Source organism: Phyllostomus hastatus, unplaced genomic scaffold (genome assembly GCF_019186645.2).
Source record: "Phyllostomus hastatus isolate PE091 unplaced genomic scaffold, TTU_PhHast_1.1 phas_scaffold_501, whole genome shotgun sequence".
Lineage (NCBI taxonomy): Eukaryota > Metazoa > Chordata > Mammalia > Chiroptera > Phyllostomidae > Phyllostomus > Phyllostomus hastatus.
The window spans coordinates 17,117,721-17,139,504 of record NW_025334033.1 but is presented as its reverse complement, the minus strand read 5'-3'; the positions used below and the strand labels follow the sequence as shown (position 1 = coordinate 17,139,504).

The window sequence follows — 21,784 nt, the reverse complement described above, 5'->3', positions numbered from 1 at the left end:
ATTTGGAAACCACCTGTCCAAATCTTTCTAAGGTCCTTTTCACCTAAAATCTCCTTTCATTTTAAGCATTTCAGTAACCTAGTTTAACCTCCTATCCTACACTGGCCTCTTTTTAATAGCCTCTGCAACAGTGGGTCATCCAGCCTCTGCATTAACATTTCCCATAAAAGTGAATAGTTCAGAAAATGTTTCCTGTGCACAAAACAGAGTTTAAGCCAAAGAGTAAGTAAGCATGGCAGTTTAAGTAAAGAACAAAAAGAATTCAAAATTAGAGGTGAGAGTTTGAGAGAACAGAGAAAAATACTAGACATGGGAGAGGACAGTATCTGGAGAATAGTCACATAAAATTCTGATCCTATGTCAGAAAATTAAAGACTGTCATCTATGGAAAGCCTAGAAAGTTTCAAGGTTTAGAATTAAGTTCAAACCACATTATTTTTATTCTTTAGTGAAAATTTCCCAAGATCCTTACAGAAACGAATGATGAGAAGGGCCAAAGATTTTTAGGTGTTCACTAGAAATAAAGGGCAATTCATGCAGAAGAGAAGGCATGTGCTGAAGGCAGTGAGAGTCCTTGGGAATCACAAGTTATAGAAAGTAACCCAGGTGAAAGATAAAATACAAACTATCCCAGGCTAAGTAAGAAATTCAATATTTAATCTGTATACTTCATGACTTTAGAGGCCTTGATTGTACTTTTACTCCTTTTAGAGTTTTTTTATGTAAGTTTCAGGGGTACAATGTTATAAGTTAACATCGGTATACACTACAAAGAGATCACCCCCCAAAAGTTACTATCTCAACACTCCTTCTTTATCTTACTGCAGTTCCTTTACACTCAATCATTTGGCACTACTTCTCTGGTTATGCCCAGGTGCTAATTTTTTTTGAGAGAGACTAACAATTTTAACTTAATCTGGTTTTCCAAAAGCCATAGTTCTGTACACAGGAGATCATACTACTATTTCCCCTTGCTATTTCTGGTTTTATCTAACACTGGGACTACGACATATTCAAATACAACATATTTGAATACTGTCTTAACAGAATAATCCACAATGATTCCTAAATGCTTTCCTTGGGTGGAAACTGGTAATAAAAGTTTGTTCCCTACCATCCCATCTGTTTTTTGCCAATTCTTAGTGTCTTACAATAGTTGCCTGAAGTTTATTATAAACTTGGTTTCTTATGAACTTGGCATTTTTCTACCCAAGAGAGCTAAGTATCATTCATAAAAGTGACAATTAACTACTACTCTCTGCAAATGCCTTATAAAAATATCAAGTAAGATCAGTACCAGAAATGATTGATACTTGAAGGATTCTAGAATTAACAACTTTTTAGGTCAAAAATACCTATTTTCCCCCAACTCTTTATTTTCTGTCTTATAGCCATCCAACTGTAAGATATGTAATTTTATAACTTATTCCTCTAGTATTTATTAAGCACTTGTTATGTCCTGTCTCCTTTCTTTTTCCATGATGTAACAGAAAGTCTAAGCTCATGAAATTTTAAATTTTTACTTTAGAGAACTTTCAAAAAATAGATTTGGGAAGAGAGGGGAGGAGACTAATTTGAGAGCTTAACCCCATTTATAATGATGGTTCTATGGGGAAAAGAGTACTTGGCAAAGGAATACATTAGCTGGGGAATTCCAGGACTATCTATTATATTTACTTAGCCACTTAACTTATTTTAAGAAAGGAGACAGGCAGTGCCGGGAATTAGGCTCCATGTCCTACCTCCCCTTCCCTACCCCACCCTTGAGTAGCAGTAATAACAACTGATGGTCCCAGCCATACTGAAAATAAGGAATACAGAAGCTGGACCATGTCTCCCACTCTGGAACTCCGCATTTTCACTCTGGATATCGTAAGGCCTCTATGTGCACTAGAGTCATAGGTTGGGCAATTGTAAAGTTCAAAACTTTATTTTTCCCCTCACATATTTTATCAATACAGAGTGGGGGAAAGAGGTTTATAGTTGTTCATATGGAAAAATAAAACATTAATTAATATGACGAGTTAATGGGAAGGAAACTGATTATCCTTCGAAAGAAAATTGAATTTTCTAGGCCATTTGGTATCACTGTGATAAATAATATGTCAATAACTTTAAAAGAGCAAATACTCCTACAAAAAGATAACATCAAATCTACTATTAGTGTTTATACTTCTTGGTCTCATTTTAGGATCAGCCATTTAGTTGTACTCATATGCCTAGCACAGAGCCTGGAAACTATTCAGTACTCAACAAAATCATTAAATGATGACTAGAAGCAAAAAAGACCTTTCAGCATTAAATTTTTCAGTATTAACATTCTGAACTCCTATACAGATAACACTGAATAGTCTCCTGTTATTCATAGGCATACTTCTCATCCACCATCCAAATATTGCAGTAACTTTCTCTTCTTTAAAATCATGACAGAAACCTTTCCCTGACAGCCTACATTACTTAAATGTAGTTTTATTGTTTCTTTTCTTAGCTGTCCCGAACTTCACCAATCAGATATTTTGTTGTAGGAAGTGTTCTAACACACTTAAGATACACAAGACTGCTTATAATGAAAATGAAAACGCACTAGTCCACAGCAACCTGAGTTTTTTCTGGAACTGTGTCACAGATATGTGCACACTAATGTCTGTCAGCCCTCTATCACGGCGCCTAGTCAGGGTAAACAAGTCACAAACAGATTTAAGAAGGGAAAATAACCGTAAATATCTTCAATTATTTACTTACATGCATAAAACAAGATGTCCTTTTAATCTAGCTTATAAATTTCTAAAAGATTACCTTTCTCCTGAGAAAGCTTTTCCTCCTGCCGTTGGTGGTGAGGTTTGTAAGGTGCTGCCCCCTGACTGAGTTCTTCAGCCACAAAACCATCCAGAAAAGATAAGGAAGCATCTACCTATATCAAATTAAAGAAAAAATTAGGAATTAAAAAAATTAACCTAAACAGTAGACTATACATTCATGTAACTACTTTCAGCTCATATATACCCTAAAAACAATTTTTAGGTGAAAAAAAGAACTTCAATTCCAAAAGTGCTACCTAACTTTCTAGTTTTCTGAAACATCTATAATCAAATCACTCAGCAAAGTCATTTGTAGTTATTAATTTCACTGCATTGAGGAATATGTTTTGAGCATCCAATATATTGGGGCACCAAATTAGGTCCTGTGACTGAGATGAAGGAAGCCACAGTTCCTGCCTTCATGAGACTTGTAACCTCCCAGAGGAGAAGATACATACACTATGAGCTATAACCTGCATTAATTTCCTGCCGCTGGGGGATATAAACAAGGTGCTGACGACACTAGTTCCTTCTGGAGGCTCAAGGGGAGAGTAAGTTCCTGTCTTTTCCAGCTTCTGAGCAATGCTTGGCTTATGGCCACATCACTCTGATCTCTGCTTCTACTGCTACTTTGCCTTCTCTTCACTGAACTCTTGTCTCACTTTTCTAAGGACCCTTCCAATTATCTCATGCCCACTTGGATAATATAGGATAATCTCCATCACAAAATCTTTAACTTAATCACACCCACAAAGTACCTTTTACCATGTAAGGTAACATACATACAGGTTCCAGGGATTGAGATGTGGACCTCTTGGGAAGCTATTATTTGGCGTCCCACAGTATCTTTAACTATTCAATTCTTTTCTACCTGAAAATGCTTTTTCACAAATCTATGGAAAATTACTTAATTTACTTAATTTCAGCAGGAATAGAAAAGTACAAGAGAATGATTTAAATGAAGAAAAGAAGAAATGAGGAATCAGTAAGGGGAAAAGGAGAAGAGAAAAAGTAAGGAGAAAGAAAAATGAGATATAGACAGGAGGACATAGTAGTGATGACCTCAGACACCAGAGACTTGCCACTCCTGATTTAGCCAAATGTACACAAACAGCCCAGATAATTTAGAACAGCAGGTAACTCTCAAACATTTAAGTGGCATGTCACACTCTGAATTTGGAAAGGTTTAGTTTCAACAAGATTCTCTGCAAAAATGGGAAGTGTAGCTATTTCATAGTTTAATTTTATATGTAGCATATTTATTCATCATTTCAATGAACATCTCTGAAATGTCTACCAAATGTTAAGGCAAGGCCTCTGTCTTTAAGGAGCTATGGTAAGAACTAATGAATCAAGATTCAAAATAATACAAGTCATGAAATCTGATTCAGAATTAGTGGGAATACTGCCTACCCTCTCTTCTTTGTCAACTACATGACATCTAACACATAAAAATTGGGGCAAATCCGGTTTCCTTTTGGAAGTTTTCTGATTTATATCAATCAGATGGAGAAACTGGTACAAATTTAAAGAGTGAGTAGTAACTGAGTGTTTTGGGTTAAGAGGGGTGGAAGAAAGAAACGTGGGTGTTCAGGTTCCAAAGTAGTGAAGAATTCAGACAACAGATGGACAAAATAAAATGGAGAACTATATTTCACATTCTCAAAGAAAGAGAGTAATATAATAAAATGACAGAGAAGTTCAAAGGAGATAAAAATTCTGATTTATTATATATTAAGAGATCGTCAAAGACTATAAATTCCTTCACTGAAGTTCTCCAGAAAAGATACATTTCAATTCCTGACTATTTAGAATCACTACTAAACTGAAGTTCTCAAATTCTCTTTCACACTAACGTGAGAAAAATTCCAATCTTCATCTTAAGTGCTACAGAAACAGTATTTTGATATATTCTGTTTAAAGATTATGCAATTTGTAAAAAGATGGAATGCAGATGTCTTACCACCATGTCTTCACAACTTTTATTAACTGGAAGCAAGCTCTTCATAAATTCCACATTCTCGTGCAAATGCTTTAATTCAAATGCATGCTGTCTCAAGCAAGTATCCAAAGACACAGTAAATTCCTGGATTAATCTCTCAACAATGTTAGATGAATGTGCTTGAGGCGTCAACTTGGTCACAGCAGCAAATAACCAGGCTTTTGTTTCTGAAGAAATGGAGTCATTCATAAGTAACTTGTACAGCTTGGTTATAACTTCCTCTGGTGTTTCCTTATCTGAGAGGTAGGAATACTCCCCTAATACCTACGAGTAAAACAGAGAGATGTTTACATACAAATATCAAGTTACACAGTAAACTATACTGGGACATCTAAACAAAGTGGCTACTGCTGAAGTGAGTAAAGATACAATTGTACACTGTAGGTTCAAAATTATATGAAGAATTGGAACCAATACAAAAATGTTTTCCACATCTTTATCATTAACAATATGTAAAACAGACACCTTTACAGGTTAGCTGTCTTCTGAACTTCCAGTTTTGGGTGTTGATTTTTACAAGCACTTTCATAGTCTGTGATTATTTTCCAGTAAGCATTTAAATGAGTGGTTCTCATATGCTAATACACATAAGAGTCATCTGAAGTGTTTCGTTAAAATAAGATGTCTGGGCTTTAACCACAGATATTCGGATTTAGTATGTTTAGCAATGATCTACATTATACGTTTTGAACAAGCATCAGCTGATTCAGAGGGAGGTGATCCATGAACTTCAAGGAACACTGGTCTATCACTGATACGTCACATGTCCTTTTTCTCACATCTAACATCCAGGTGATATATAATCCTACTGGTCTAAAAATCATAGTAAACCACAATTAATGGAGTGTGAGACATTTCCTAAGTTGTATTTATGAAGTATTTTCATATCTTTGGTGTAATAATGGCAGCAACAAGAAAAAAAAAGGAGGTGAGGCGACAGTCAAGGGAAAACGTACAGCTAGTAACAAGAGGAAGACAAAAAAGAAACAGGACTCATTAAGTTCAACTCCCCAAGTAGGAAGATAATTTGTGAGTGGTTTAATAAAAGTGGTTATCTCTCTAGAAGAGCAGGTTACCTTAATTCCAGTTCAAAAATCAGTGGATTTGTATGTGTGAGAAGATGGCAGAAGCATTTTTCTCCTATTCTTCCCACTAAACACACCTAAAAACCCTTGATGTTATATATAAAACACACATAAAAAGAATCTGAAATGCGAAGAAAATAAGGCATATTGCTAAGGACCTTGGGACCTAAGAAACAGTGAGTCATCTGTTGCCTCATATACCCCAGACTAGGTACTGGAGAGCCAACAACCTGGAAATACCAATAGGCTCAAACAAAAAAGTCCCAGGAAAAGCCTGTCCCTTTAGCTAAAGAGCCAAGAAGACAGAAGACTTTCAGACAACAACCCTTCCACTCCAGTCAAGCACCACATAGAAGAAACTGCAGCCCTACCCAAGCCCAAAGGCAGAGTGGAGAGCCAAGACTTCGACCCTACCAGCCTGCCACAGGAACCACAAGTCCCCCACAAGGATGGTGACAAAGAAGGCCGAGTGGAGGTTCACGACTTTCACCCCCCAGCCAGCTGTAGAGGCCCACTCTTCTGCAATGTCCATGAAGACCACACAGAAAGCCTGCACTTCACCTCCACCTGGAGTAAAGAGGTGTTCCTTCCCCTCCCTGCTAGGGTGCTGTCAGGGGAAGCCTGTGGAGAGTCATGACTTTCACCACTGCTCAGCAACAAGGCCACCCCTTCACAGTGTCAGTGGAGGTCACATGGTTAATCTCAACACCCTTGTATCAACGCCATCTCCAAAAGAATTTAATCAACATTTACAGAACACACCATCCGACAACAGCAGAACACCCATTCTTTTTAAGAACCCACAGACCATATCATAGATCGTAAAACAAACCTCAACTATTTTTTAAAATATTTTATTTATTTACTTTTTAGAGAGAGGGGAAGGGAGGAAGGAGGAGAGGGAGAGGAGCATCAATGTGTGAGATACATCAATTGGTTGCCTCTCACATGCCTCCAACTGGGAACCTGGCCTGCAACTCAGGCATGTGCTCTAACTGGGCATCAAACCGGCAACCTTTCAGTTCACAAGCTGGCACTGAATACACTGATGCACACCAGCCAGAGCCAACCCTCAACAATTTAAAAGGAAATGAAGTCATACAGTATTTCCTCTAATAATAGAATCAACCTAGAAATCAGTAACAGGAAAGATAACAGGATATTTTCCAAACACTTAAAAATGAAACAACTCTCTTCTATACAATCTTTCCAGAAAACAGAAGAGGAAAGAACACCTTCAACTCATTTTATGAAGCCAGTATTCCCTTGATACCAAACCAAGCATGTAGAGTAGAAAAATAGGAAAACTGCAGACCTACATCCCTCCTGAACAGAGATGCAAAAATTCTTGACAAGGTTTGAAGAAATCTACAAAAACCATCCTAGATTAGTAAGTGACTTCAGCAAGATTGCAGGTACAAGACCAAAATATAAAAATCTGTTACATTTGTACATACTAGTAGCAACAAACATATAGAAGACAATATTAAAAATATACCCTGGCTGGTATGGCTCAATAGATTGAGCGCCAGCCTGCAAACCAAAGGGTCACCCATTCGATTCCCAGTCAGGGCACATGCCTGGATTTCAGACAGGTTCCCAGCAGGGGACACAAGAGAGGCACTGATGTTTCTCTCCCTCTCTCCCTCCCTTCCCCTCTCTCTAAAAATAAATAAATAAAATCTTTAAAATATATATATATATATACACATTAAAGAAATGTGCTCTAAAGAAAATAAAGTACTTAGGTATAAATCTAACAAAACATGTAGAGGATTCGTGTGCTATAGAAATAAATAGAAACACTCCAAATATATGGAATGATATGTCACATTCATGGAGGAAAAAAAGGCCACCAAATACAATAACCAATTTAGGTAAGGATTATCAATGCTAAAACAGAGTTGAGGAAGAAACATTCACACAGCTTCCCAGAATCACTTTACAGATAGGTTATAAATTACTAAGGAGAAAACATACCTTTAAATGGATGAATCTGAAGGTCAACATCTTGACCAAAAAGAAACTTCCAATCACTAATAATTGGAGGAACTGAAATTATATGCATCCTAATATGATGTACTGGGAAGTACATAATATTGCTGATGTACTAGTCTAGCTAACAATGTTTACTTGAACCACAAATAATCAGACACATTGAGAAATGCTGGACATTCTATAAGTCAACAGTATTGATCCAAAAAAATCAATGTTATGAAAACAAAACAAAAAAAACAAACCCTGAGGCTCATTATAACATTTTAAAAAGACATAACTAAATACAATTTGTAAATCCTGACTGGATCTAGGATCAGAGGGGTAGAAAAACAGCCATAAGATATATTTTTTGGACAACTAAATAAATCTGAATATGAACTGCATGCTATGTGATATTAATAAATTAATGTTATACTTCTTAGATATAATACTAGTTTTATCACTACGTAGAACAATGTCATTCTTATGACATTCATGCTGAATTTTGGGGGGGTAAAGTGTCATGATGTCTGCAACTCAATTCTGAACCGCTTAGCAAAACAAACTGTATATAACAGTAGACCTACATATAGGTGTTGACACATTAAGGCAAAGGTGATCAAAAATAATACCTGGGAATCTAGAAGAAAAGTACAGGGGTACTTGTTATACTAGTCTTTCAACTGTCCCATAGATAAGAAAATTAAAATTTATTCTTAAATAAAAGTCTGGGTAAAATTTAAGTTAACATGCTAAGTTTGGGCAAAACTTGAAATATTAAAATGTGCATATCCTATCATCCAGCAGTTGCATTTCTCCAAATCTCCCCCATAAAGAAGGGCTCACCCATATACACAAGAAAGAATACACAAAGGTGATGGGATGTATGTGATTACATGTGATTACATTACCTGTACATAATATTTTGACTTTCATCTTACAAACACATGATCTCCCTTGCTGGCTTGGATGAAGCAAACAGCCATGTTGGAAGGCCCACATAACAAGAAATTAAAGGCGCTTTGACAATATGAAGAAGTTCAAGGAGCCTTGACAATATGAACCTCAAACCTGCAGTTTTAGAGCCAAAGAAACTGATTTCTGAGCTCGGAAGTAGATCCTTCACCAGTCAAGCTTCAGATAAGACAACAGCCCCAGCCAAAAACCTGGCTGCAACCCTAAGAGGCCCTACCCAGAGAACCCAGCTAAGACATGCCTATACTCCTGGCTCAGAGAGATAATACATTTATGTTGTTTTAAGCATTAAGTCTGTGATAACATTTTGCAGCAATTGTTAACTAGTAAATCACAAATACATGAGTATTCACACATTCAAATATAGATTCACAAAGGAAACACAACGAATACGCATATTTAAAAGTCTAGACAAGTGAGGTGCCAGGGAGAGTGAACAGACAAGTAAACAGCTAAGTGATAGAAGGCTGTGTCACTGGGGAAAAAATTGACAGCTGAAGGAGTTAGCCAAGCAGAAATGAATGATTTCTGAAGGAAATATACTGTATTTGGTTTTATAAAAAAGAATGTTATAAACATTTATGACTAAATGTACTTTGCTCACCCAACTCATAACTTGAAGAAATCTCTGTGGATAGAACACATTTTCCTCATCTAGTAAAGTGAGATAAGACTGAACTGCATAAAGTCTTAATTGCTGATCTTCTGCTTCATCATCAAAACCTACAAAAAAGTTGACACATCATTTTAATTTCTTCTACATTCTCTAAGGACTCTGTAATAAAACATTTAATTTTAAAATCTTTACTTTATAAAATGCAATAGTTTACTCACCTTCCGCTAGCAGTCTCAGGAAGTTATTGGGAATATCAGGATGCATTACATCTCCTCCCACTGAAAACACAGCATTCATTGTCTGAATAAACCACGCATTATCAGGAGCATATGTGTCCACAGTGTTAAGAAAAAGTACACTTCCAAATGCCACTAATTAAAATTATCCTTTCTGCATCAACCTTTTAAAAATAAGCCCCAATTCATCCTAGTTTGGCATTTTTACCTTTAACTCCTGCTAATAAATTGTTCTGTACTCCAGTTTTATGTAAAATAGGTGCTCAGTAAATCTTATTTAATAAATTTAAAACAGTTCATGTTGCTTTATCTAGCACTCTGCCTTGTACAAACAGGCATCCAATAAACAAATGTAAAATATTTTAAAGAAATGCTCCAGTGAAATACAGACAAATAATGAAAAATGACACTCACTTCAGAGAGACTAAATGTGCTATGTCTACTGGGACAATAAGTTGTTTAAACTCCAACTAATTTGTTCCTCTTCAGTTCTAATACTTTGTCATGCTGGCCAGAGCTACAGCACTGGCTAGAACTAAAGCAATTTCCAACATAATCTGATTAACAGTACTCATTCATTCTTAGCTTTAACAACAGACATCTTAAAAGAATGGAATATCCTTGTGACCTATGGAAGTTCCTCTGAATTTTAAAAAACTAATGTGAAGAAAAGTAACACATGCATAGAGTTCCCAACTACATACTTTGTGACAATTTCCAATATAAATAATACAGGTACATATAAAGCAAATATAAAGTCTAATATAAAGCAAAACCAGGTACACAAAACGCAGAGCTTATTCTTGTACTATTTTCCATACAATGTAAACCTACTTTTGCCAACCCCTGTAAAGAATAAATTTTAACATTCTGATTCTGCCCCCCACAAAAAAAAACAGCAGCAAGAACTTTCACTCGGAAAAGAATCTGAGTAAGAAATCAAAGACAAGGAGGGAATGACAGAGAAATCAGGCAGCAGTTCCCGTATTTTCTTGCTCACAATACTGACCAACTGAATGATGAGAGCCAAGAAAAAAGCCATCCCCTAGGAAGGCTACACAAATTCCTGATTTTGACAAGAGAGGCTTATACATCAGGAATGGAAGTTATTGCTAGACCTCTGAACTCAATTTGCACGTGAACACATCTATGTCAGTCATTTTTAAATTACTGTGTAACTAAAGGTATTTTATGATTATGGTTCAAACAAAGGATATTTCTCAGCCAGCTCAGCTATTTTGCCAACCAAATTGATGATAATATACTCTTCTTTGCTCTGATGTAAATATTCAAGCATTTTCTGTACAATCACTATTACATTCTGTGCATTAGTAATTCTGTAAAGAAGTTCCAGAGTCTGTTTAAAAAAGAAAAATATAGAGTATTATAAAATTATGCATGATAATACCAATAAATACTGCAACATATATATTTATAACACAGTTGATTCTTTCACTTTTATGTAGATCTCCTGAGCAGGCCAGTTAATAGGTGCTAAAGAAATGCACAGAACTTAAAGGTAACTTTGTTAGAAATAAATACTACCCAAGCAACAGCAAACAGCATGTGAATGGGTTGGTCAGCTAAGGGCAAAGGGCCTCTGATGAATGAAATGCACAAAGGTTGGTGGCTCAAGTGCTTCAAAGCATAGCAAGAATCTTAGGTATCTAAGAATTGTTTTATAGCTACTTTCTCAGTGCTGAGGAACATACCTCTTGCTGCCTCAAGTAAGATGAAGGAACACCAGTACCAAAGTAAGCTCCCATTTGGCTGGCTTTCTAAGGCCCTACATTAAGGTTCTAAAAACATCATAGCTCTCAGAAATCAACATGAGACCAAGGACAATACTGAGAAAAGATCCTTTACTGGTGTTTTAAGATCAGTAATATTAGCAGCAAGAGAATTTCCATATATCCTACTTGTCAAAGCTTGTTCAAAATATTCTTCAGGTCCTTTCTAATTTTTCAATCCTCACGGCCAGGACTTCAAGTATAAAGTTATAACAGATTTTGAAAGATTTTTTTTAAAAGCTGTTTCAGTTAATCCTTAACTCTATTTAAAGTCTATAAATACAAAGGTTCCCCCATCAACAGCTTTCAATTTAAGAAGCTGTTTCAGACATGCTCCCTGTAGACTCTAAATTATGTTACATATTTTTAGATAATCTACACCAAATTTATTTCCTACTCTAACACCATGAAATTTAGCATTTCTAGGACTGAATGAAGTATGGTACTAGGAATTGCATGAATAGAGAGGTCTTTGCCATTAACTCCTTCTTGCCTTCTTTCTCCCTATATGAAAGAAAGGTAATAAAACCTGGTAAAAGGAAATCCCAGCCCCAAGCAACAAGTCAGTCCATACCCAAGGACCAAAGTTCTTGCCAACCAACAGAAGTTAGAAGTGACAATGGCACTGAGGAGACTATTGCAGTGACTTCTTGAGACACCACTGATACTTAGTACCTTCCACAAAGAATTCAAACAACTTTTCTCATTGCAGGTACTAGGCCAAACATATCAGAATAGATCATTTTAATAGTTGCCTGTTTTCCTTTTGACTCTGATTTTTAAATGAGAGCCCAATAATTCAATATAACAACAAGATAACTGCACCTAAGTCAACCACGTCCAATTTAGTAGTCACCCACACAAAGCAAATGAATGCTCTGTATCTGTTTGAAATTGAAGAGCTGTATAATCATGTTATTGTCCCTTGGTACCTTCTCATTTTTCTACAATGCCTACACATAGAAATTAGTACATCTGTAAAGTTCCCAGATTCATTCAAGGAAGACAACAATTTCTGAAGACTGAAAACATGAATGCAAAAAATGTGTGTGCATGTACACACACACACACATGCAGATGGCAATTTATCAAAAATAGTTTTGTTTCACAAATAGTATCTTTTAAAATTCAAAATTCATAATCTTTTAAAAATTACAATCATTTAATGCAATACCGTATTCTCTCAATAAATAGTTAATTCATTAAATAATTTAAACATTTAGTAGGTCTTTTTAACTTTATTACTTTTAAAATCAAATAAAACTATCACTCTTCTTAACTAATTCCTATATAGCATTTTAAATTAAGGTATAGAGTGATTTCTCTATATGAGAATTAACAGATAATGCTTATATAGAAAACCAAGCAATTTTACAAAAGGAAAAAGCTAGAAAATTTTTAAATGAATTATACATCTTTCCTTTCAAAAAGTTAAAATCATTTTAGGAATGTTTTCATTAATTCTTTCAACATTCCTACATATGTAATAGGGAATGCATTAGCCCATTTCACAGATGTTTCAGAACATAATGAAAAATTATTAATCATTATATAATACACCTTAAAATAGTACTAAGAAAAAACTGGGAATAGAATCCAGACCTCCTACTGATAAAATTCTTGGATCAAAAAGATAGTAATTGGGCCTATCCTCCAACTCATAATTTAAAATCATTCCTGTGGATAATGACACAAGAATTTTTTAGAAAAGTTCCTTAAACTGCAGTAGAAAGAATAAAATGCTCTCAAAAGTTAAAATATAGCCCTGGCTGGTATGGTTCAGTAGACTGAGTGCCAGCCTACAAACCAAAGGGTTGCCAGTTCTATTCCCAGTCAGGGCACATGCCTAGGTTGGAGGCCAGGTCAGGTCCCCAGTTTGGGGGCATTAATGTGTGGAGGCAACCACACATTAATGTTTCTCTCCCTCTCTTTCTCCTTCCCTTACCCTCTGACTAAAATAAATAAATAAAATATTTTTTAAAAAAGAGTTAAAATACACATGTGCGCACACACGCTCTCATACACATTGCCTACCACTTTAATCTCTCTATTAATAGCAACACAAAGGTTAAAAAGTACAACACTTCACATACACAATACAAAATATCAGTTTACCTCTCTTTTAATAATGGGATCAGAATGGTCTAAACATTCAATTATTGTCATCTGGTGCTGAAGCGCCAGAGTGGGATCCTGCTGGATAACATAGGTAAGAGCCTTCAGTCCTGAAAACAAAGATCACGTTATACAAAGTGACTTGAAAGAGCAAACAAATTTCAAAAGCTCTCTGTAATTTCCAGCAAAAGAACCAATCATCTTACCTAAGTATTTGAGATTTATTTTAGGTGATAGGACAAATTTTCCAATGCACTTGGCAGCCTTCTCAAGTAATTCTGATTTGGGATAAATGGAATAGACTGTATGTACACATTCAAACAGAATAGCTAGAGAAAGAAAACATAAAAATATCAGAGATCATGTTAAGGCACACTAAAGAACATATCTGTGTAGAACTCTTAACGAAACAAATTGGAAGGCTGGTTTTTATCAAAATCTTTTTATGAAAAATTTTCAAAGATACAATTTTCACACTTGACTGTTTTCAGGCTTATACAGTTATTAGGATTATGTTACCACAGTATAATTTAAAGGCAATTATGTATAGTAACAGATAAAAATGATACATTCATTCATGCCAAAGTATTTACTGAACACCTCCTATGTGCCAGGCATTGTCCCAGTAGTACGGATACAGCAGTGAACAAAACAGACCAAACCCTGCTCTCAAGAAGCTCACATTCCAATGGACACATAAGTAATATATTCCTTGTTCCTACATAAATAGATATTTCTAACACTTCTTGAATGCTTTAAAATGCTTTATTTTCAGGCTGTTTCTACCACTTGTATACAAAAACTGTATGTGTGACTTATTTTAATATAATCATTTCAAAATGCTCTAGCATTTATTTCAAAGTAGAACCACTGCTCAAAAACCTTCGTTACTTCTTTAAAATTAATCTCGAAGAATATACAACAATCTACTGAACATCTTGATAGTGTTCAGTATGATTTTCTCATATAGTCAAAGATCTGGTAACTGACAGATGATCAAAGTGGACACCGAAACTGTTTTCCAAACTCTTTGAAAGAGCATGAGTCAAGGAGCTGGAGCTTGGCCATGGTAAAGGAGAATCACTGGGGCACCATTAAGCCTGCATGTCCCATGCAATCCTGGTATGAGGAGGGAGACAGAATCAGCAGACTTAAAAACAGTTCTAATACAAGTTGAAGCATATCAAGTGTTCAGAATCACTTTCTCTATTTCCAAAAGCTTAAAACATAACAATCTGACACTTTGTATACAAGATAGACCCTGAATATTCAACCAGCTATGTTTTACACTAAACTGCCTATCAATTGAGGCACACATAAACACTGTGTAAAAACTTTATATATACCCTTCTATAAAAGGAGAGAGAAAAGAAGTCAGAAATATAAATTACTCATTAAGAAGGGAACTGAATGGCCAGTCCTGGTGTCTGAGTGACTCCCAGAGCCCAGCAAAGGGACAAAGCTTCCAGAGCCCTGAAGACAAGGGGTAACACCCCCAAAATGGACTCATTCTACTCCACCTGCATTGGCTGAGCAGCTGCCAAGAACAAAGACCACGTCTCCGGACACCTGACAAATAAATGCAGTACTGCCTCACAAACTGATTGCTTCTCTGAGACACCCACAAGTGCATTTGGGGAGGAGCTTCAAGAACAAGTGTAAGAGCAGCTATTCTTCTATGAGACTGGAGAGATTCCGTGACAGAATCTGGAGGTCATGAAGGAGGCAACGGTTCAGGCAGAGGCGGCGGGTGCTGAATTACCAGGAAGCTAGAGAAACAGTACAAGAAACACCTGAAGGAAAAGGAGTGGCTGGCTGCAACTGCCCTCACATCTTCAGAAAACAGTAGTACACCACAGGAGTGTCAGGAGACAAGTGAAAACCAAAATAAGAAAAAGAAAAAGCTCCAGAAGGCTCCTTAGGAGAACAGAATGGAAGACCCAGCTGTCTCTCTATCCAAACCCCAAGAAAAGAAATCTTTTTCCAAGGAGGAGCTGGCTAGCAGTGATTTTGTGGAGACAACTGGCAGTGGAAATCTTTCCCCAAAGAGGAACCTGTTAGTGACCCTCAGGAAGCAGGAAACAAGAGTGTCCCCAAGGAAAAGAGGAAATTCTCTTTGAGGAGGAAGAACTCAGCAGTAGACCAGAAGATGCTGACGGAAGCAAAAGCAGCAGCTCCAAGAAAAAGAAAAAGCTCCAAAACTCTCCCAGGAAGATCAGAACAGACAGTGGTACCCTGGTGGGGTATAGCCACCCATAGTGACCCACCACCTACATCCCAATAAAAACAAAATCACAAGAAACAAAAAGAAGAAGGGAACTGCGCCCTGGCTCAGTAGCACAGCTGGTTAGAGCATTGTCCAGATAGCCAAAGTTGTGGGTTTAACCACCCAGTCAACCAATGAATGCATAGATGAGTGGAACACATTGATGTTTCTCTCTCTCTCTCTCTCTCTCTCTCTCTCTCTCTCAAATTACTAAATACATTTTTTAAAAAGAAGGGAACTGACTTTAATTAAAGGAAAACATACAAAGTAAGTTAACTGAACCTAAAAAGACACTTTGTATATTCAGATATTGTGCTATAAAATGTCTTTACTCTGTTCTATAAAAAAAGTTGACTTTACAACTTTATGAACTAAACAAAGAGAGTCTTAACTAATCAATTATCAACGAAGGCAGGAGTGGGCAAACTACCACTAAATCCAGCCCTCAGTCTATTTTTGCAAGCCTGTAAACTGAGAATGGGTTTTACATTTTTAAATTGAGATATAATTGACATATTATATTACTTTCAGGTGTATAATTACATTTTTTCACAGGTTGTAAAGACAAAACAAAACAAACAAAAACACAAAGGAAAATCTGTGACAGAAACTTATGTGACTTACAAAGCCTAAAATATTTACTATCTGAACCCCTTTTCAAAAAAAGTTTACCAAACCCTAAACTAATGTGACAATCCTAAGCAAGACTTAAAATTATGATGTTCCATTTTCTACCACAACTGATATATTTGCCTTTATGTGTTCCTGTCATTCAGAATTCTCTTGCTATCAAATTGTTTTACTATAAAAAACTTCTCATTACTCTTCTAAAATCTAAACTTTTATATATACATTATCGTAAGATTTCTGGAAAGCTATTCTAGGTAAAAATTAATAGGTTAAAAACTGTCCTTACTAGTCAACTTAGGTGTAAATTAGCTGAAAATGAATTTATTAGGTTTCTAAATTATTTTTACATCTAGAACTAAGTCCCTTTATTCTCCAACTCTGCAAAAGTCTGAATGTAAGTCCATGAATAAAATAGCAGCATTCTGCTGACCTCCCTCCACAGTGGTTAAACGAAAAGTACTTCTGAGGCTTTCTAAACATAAAAACATAACACAGAACTTTATTTACTCTTCCAGAGCAACCCAGGTCCTCACTAAAATATAATCAAGAAAAAATTCCCAAATTTAAAATTTAGTAACATTCTAACATCTGTGACACCATGGATTTATCATAAATATTTTGGGTTGGAATATGCACAAAGAAGTTCTACTGCCATCTTATCCTTCAGACTTCAATTTTAAATAAGTTATGTCTCTATCTACTGACAGCACTCTGGCAGAGAGATGGAGGCACCACCTAACAGGGGTGCAAGTCCAGGGTCTCTGCTCCCTCTGCCCACTTTGACACTTTGACAGGAGGGAATCCTGGCTTCTCAAGGGTGGGAGATGCAAGGATCTGCTGACACTGTCTCGCCTGGGAGAGGGAGGAGTGCCTGCCTCATTACTGCTCCCTGTGTTGCCCCCGTTGACACTGAGCGGGTGGCCTTACCATGCCTGAGCACTGATGAAAGCCCTGACTCTCCACTAGCTTCCTCTTTAACTACTCAGCAAAGAGGGGGAGGGGTACTTTGTCACTATCTGCTCCCTGATACTATGAAATACAGGCTTCCCACATCATCTCTACTGACAGGGCAAGAGAGGGCGCCCCTGTTAACACATGGCAGGGATGAAACTCCTGCTCCCCTCTTGGGCTTCTCTGACACCAGCCCACTGGGAGGGTTGGGTGGGGCCTGGTATACACCTGGTGAGGGTGGAAATCTAGGCTCTCCACTAAGCCTTTGCTACAGTGGGTAGTTCCATAGTTTTTTCTGTATGGTGCTTGGCTGGAATAGAGGGGCTGTTCTAAACGTTTTCTATCTTGCTAGTTTGTTCTTGCTCTTTTCTTCTTGGGTTGTTTTGTCTGCACCTGTTGGCATTTCCAGGTTGCTGACTCTCCAGTACCCATTTTGGGGAATGTGAGGCAAGAAAAAAGCCCAGGGTACTCACTGTGGTGTTGTGCCTTGTGTCCCTAACCAGCCTACTTTCATTTCTCTACCTTTTAGACTCTTGTGTTTATTTTACATTTAATGTCCAGGGTTTTTAGGAATACTTAGTATGAAAAAGAGGGAAAGGTACTTCTATCTAGTTCTGATGGTTCTGTCCCTCGTATTCCATTTTATATAATTCTCCCAATTTACTAGTTTACTAAAAATGTCATTCTCATCTTCTCAGTACCCTGACAAAAAAATTTCTCACACCTCCAGATTTATACAGTATGAAGTCCAAACTCTTCTGGCTGCCATGCAAAGGCCTCCATCCATATCACGGCCTTTCTAAAGCTCTCACCATGAATGGTCCCCTCAGGCTAGTGAGTCAATGTTCTCTGAAAGCGTTCTAAACATCTCCACTTCCGCACCTTTTCTCATGCTGCCTCTTCGTAGAACTCCCCTCAACCTCCCTTCTGGCCATCCAAATCCTACCCATCTTACAGAGTCTATTACATCAATAAATCACAGTGATCACTACCACCTCAGAATTCCTGCCATACTTACTTCCTGTACCACCACTTGGCGTTCTGCCTTATACTGGTATTATGCTTTCGTAATTAAGTTATCTCTTCCACATTATAAATTCCTTAAAGCCAAAAACTACATTTTATACTTCTTCATATTCTCTACATCTCTTTATACAATGCCTGGCACATAGCAAATACTCAATAAATGTCTTTGATGTGATTTATTTCTTGGTTTGACAAGAAAGTTATAATAATGGAACTTTCATAAAAATACAGTTTAGGAAGTATTAAGACTAAAACTCAATCACATAGATAACTAATAGAAGTAAAATAACTTTCTCTTCCTTCCATTCAATTAAGACATATTACTCATTGATTAACCCAGTGCCAGATACTGGGATATGCTGGCGAATAAGACAGACACAGTCCCTTCCCTTATCAAGTTAATAATTTAAAATTCACATCCATAAGTAATAAAGTATTTATTTACGGGTTACTAGAGAATACTCTACCACTGATAAAATCAATGTTACCTACAAATTATATCAATACAAATATGGGATAAAAACAATAATGATGGAAAGATGAATAAAGGAAACAAAACAATAGAAATGGTCAGGTTTCTGTGGCAGAGTGAAACACTGGACTGAGAGCCTACAACGAAACAAACTGTGGGTGCTGACAGCACTCAGACTGATGCCAGCAATCTGAGCAAGAGAAGGTGTCCTGGGGGAAAATATTTCATCAGGTATACAGTATTCTCCTAGTCAAAAGGAACAGGTAACAGTGGCCATCTCCAGAAAGGGGAACTGGGTGGTGGGGGATAAGGATCAAAGGGACACTTACTGTTCACTGTATACCCTTTTGTACCTTTTGAATTTTGAACCATGTGCATATATTACCTATTCAAAAAAATAAAAAAATTAAAGCTGAAATGCAGTTACCAAAAGAAAAGAAAAAAAACTTTCTGCAAGAAAAACAGGATTCTTAACTAATTTTAAACAGAAGTCCTCAAGAGTCTTTCAAACTGATTATACCTCAGACACTGATTATACCTAGACACTGATTATACCTCAAACAAAACTTTTAACTTACTTTAGCTGCCTACCAAAACTCTGACACTTCTCTGGACCTTCCGACAGCTCCTAGCCAAACCGCCTGCCTCAGAAAGGGTCCTCCTCATCTCTGGCCCCTTACTCTTCTCATTACATAGCAGGATCCTACACAAAATCAACTCTTCTTATACTATAGACTCGTAAGGGCAGGGGCTGTGTCTACCTTATTCCTCCTTTAACCTCCCACACTCAGCATGGAAGAATATGTCAATCAACTCTTTCCTCTAGTTGTACCTAGTTTACAAACCAAGGTTTTGTTTTGTAGGAATTCAATAAACACTGGCTAGACAAATGAATAAACCACTCTTACTGCCTTTATTCACCACTTACACATGCAAAATATAAATCTATCCTTTTAAATTTACTAACCCAATTCACTACCATTTATATTATTTTTTGTGTACTATTCTTATGCGTGTAACCCTTCCTCCTACCTCCTACTCCATCTTTGTCAAGCACTTTTATTACAATTAAACTAGTTCAATTTCTGCCTGCTACCCTACATTTCTACAACCATTGCTCTTAAAGATCTGCAGTTTACCATTGTCTAAAAGAACCAGTAATGCTCTTCACAGTACTTCATCAGATTAAGAAATGACTTATTTGAGTTATCTCTGTCAATGCCTCTTCTACCACTCTTCTCCACCACATGTAAAACTCACACTGTTTTACTTCTATCTTGTAAGTATCTCCAAATATCCCAATTTCTTCACAGAGCTTTCTCAGACTGATCGATAAAGAGCTAATCGTTCCTCCCTCTGGCTATTAGATTGGAAGTATTTTTGGTTACTTTTCTGAGTTCTCCACTCTCCGCCCCCAATTTATTCTTGTCTCCTATCACCAAATTACTTTTTAAAATTATATAAAATTATATATAAAGACCTGTCTCTTCGAAAAATAGTATGCTATTATCCACATATATATCCTATATATCCTTATCTATATAATACTCAACCTTCAATTGTGTTCTTAAATATCACTTTTTCATAAACACCTTCCTTGTTCTCCCCCTCACCTAAGACTATTAAGACTAAGACTATTAAGACTAAGACTTAGTCTCACCTAAGACTAGCTGCTATATTCTCCCAAAGGACCCTATAATTCTGCTTTATAACTTTTACAGCACCTGGACCTTGGCATTTATCTAGTCTACAAGCTCAATGATAACACTGTTTTATTCACAGCTGTATTCCAAGTATCTTGCACAGGACCCAACAAATAATAGAAAGCTAAGAAATATTTGACAACTAGTTGACTAATTGATGTATTTAAGAACTGTCTTATTAAGTATGGAACATGTCTACTAAGTTGATAAATATTTTCAATAAAGAGATTATTCATCTTAAAAATAAAGTGTTAAAAGAGAGGCAAATATAATAATGAAATTAGGTCAATACTTAAAAGAATGCCATAATTTCAAATTATTTCTATTAGTTACTCAATGCTTCCACTGAAAAATAATAACCCAAAGAATCACCTTAAAAATTGACATATAAAATTCTATTGGAATATGTAGTATTCTAACACAGATTCAGCTACACTACTGAAAAATACTGTTAGTCATTAGAGTAGTATTTACACATTACCTACCATATGTGACATTGTGATTTAACTCGGCTCTTCGTAAGGATTCATCAAGAACATCATACATTAATTCACTTGTCCTGTTTAAAAGATATTTTATTTGCAGTAGAATTATAGTATTATAACCCAATAAAACATAGTTTTTCAAACTTCTCTCTCCTTAAAACTGAGGATCTACAGAAAAGGAGTGAAAAAATTTCATTTTATGAAGCTATGGGAATTTCACTTCTTAAAGATTCTATTTGCTCTTTTTCATGAGTTTAACTTCCTGCTTTATCAAAGTTCACTAGTCAATGAAGAGAAACGTAAGTCAATCAACTCTTCCCTCAACCTGCACCTAATTTACAAATCAGGTTTTTATTCAACTGAACACACTATCTTTTATAATTTTCTTTTTAATAAAATATTTCTACCTGTTTCAAATTACTACAGTAATACCTCACATACCCAGATTATTCCAGACAGTACATTATCTGTATTTAAACCACATAATTTTGTAAAGTTTTTAAGTATTCAAATACTACTCTATGAATAACACTGAGTTCTTCAGAAAGGAAATTTTATCTTTCATTTATGTTAAACATGTGAAATATAAGAAAATACCATTCCTATGTCTTTATGATCACTGATTACGGTAACAGTAACTGGGTTGAGGTGGATACT

The 21,784-nt window shown here is 36.2% G+C and overlaps 1 protein-coding gene across 1 annotated transcript in view; it reads right to left on the bottom strand.

The window, feature by feature from the left end:
- The window catches only part of AP4E1 (adaptor related protein complex 4 subunit epsilon 1), a 57,765-nt gene that overhangs the window by 19,380 nt on the left and 16,601 nt on the right, over positions 1-21,784 (bottom strand). The window contains exons 8-15 of the mRNA XM_045823220.1: positions 21,128-21,201; positions 13,801-13,923; positions 13,595-13,704; positions 10,907-11,046; positions 9,672-9,784; positions 9,442-9,560; positions 4,762-5,064; positions 2,797-2,911 (exon numbers count right to left, since the gene is read on the bottom strand). Of these exons, the coding sequence (XP_045679176.1) occupies positions 2,797-2,911; positions 4,762-5,064; positions 9,442-9,560; positions 9,672-9,784; positions 10,907-11,046; positions 13,595-13,704; positions 13,801-13,923; positions 21,128-21,201 (1,097 nt within the window). The remainder of the gene's footprint in view (positions 1-2,796; positions 2,912-4,761; positions 5,065-9,441; positions 9,561-9,671; positions 9,785-10,906; positions 11,047-13,594; positions 13,705-13,800; positions 13,924-21,127; positions 21,202-21,784) is intronic.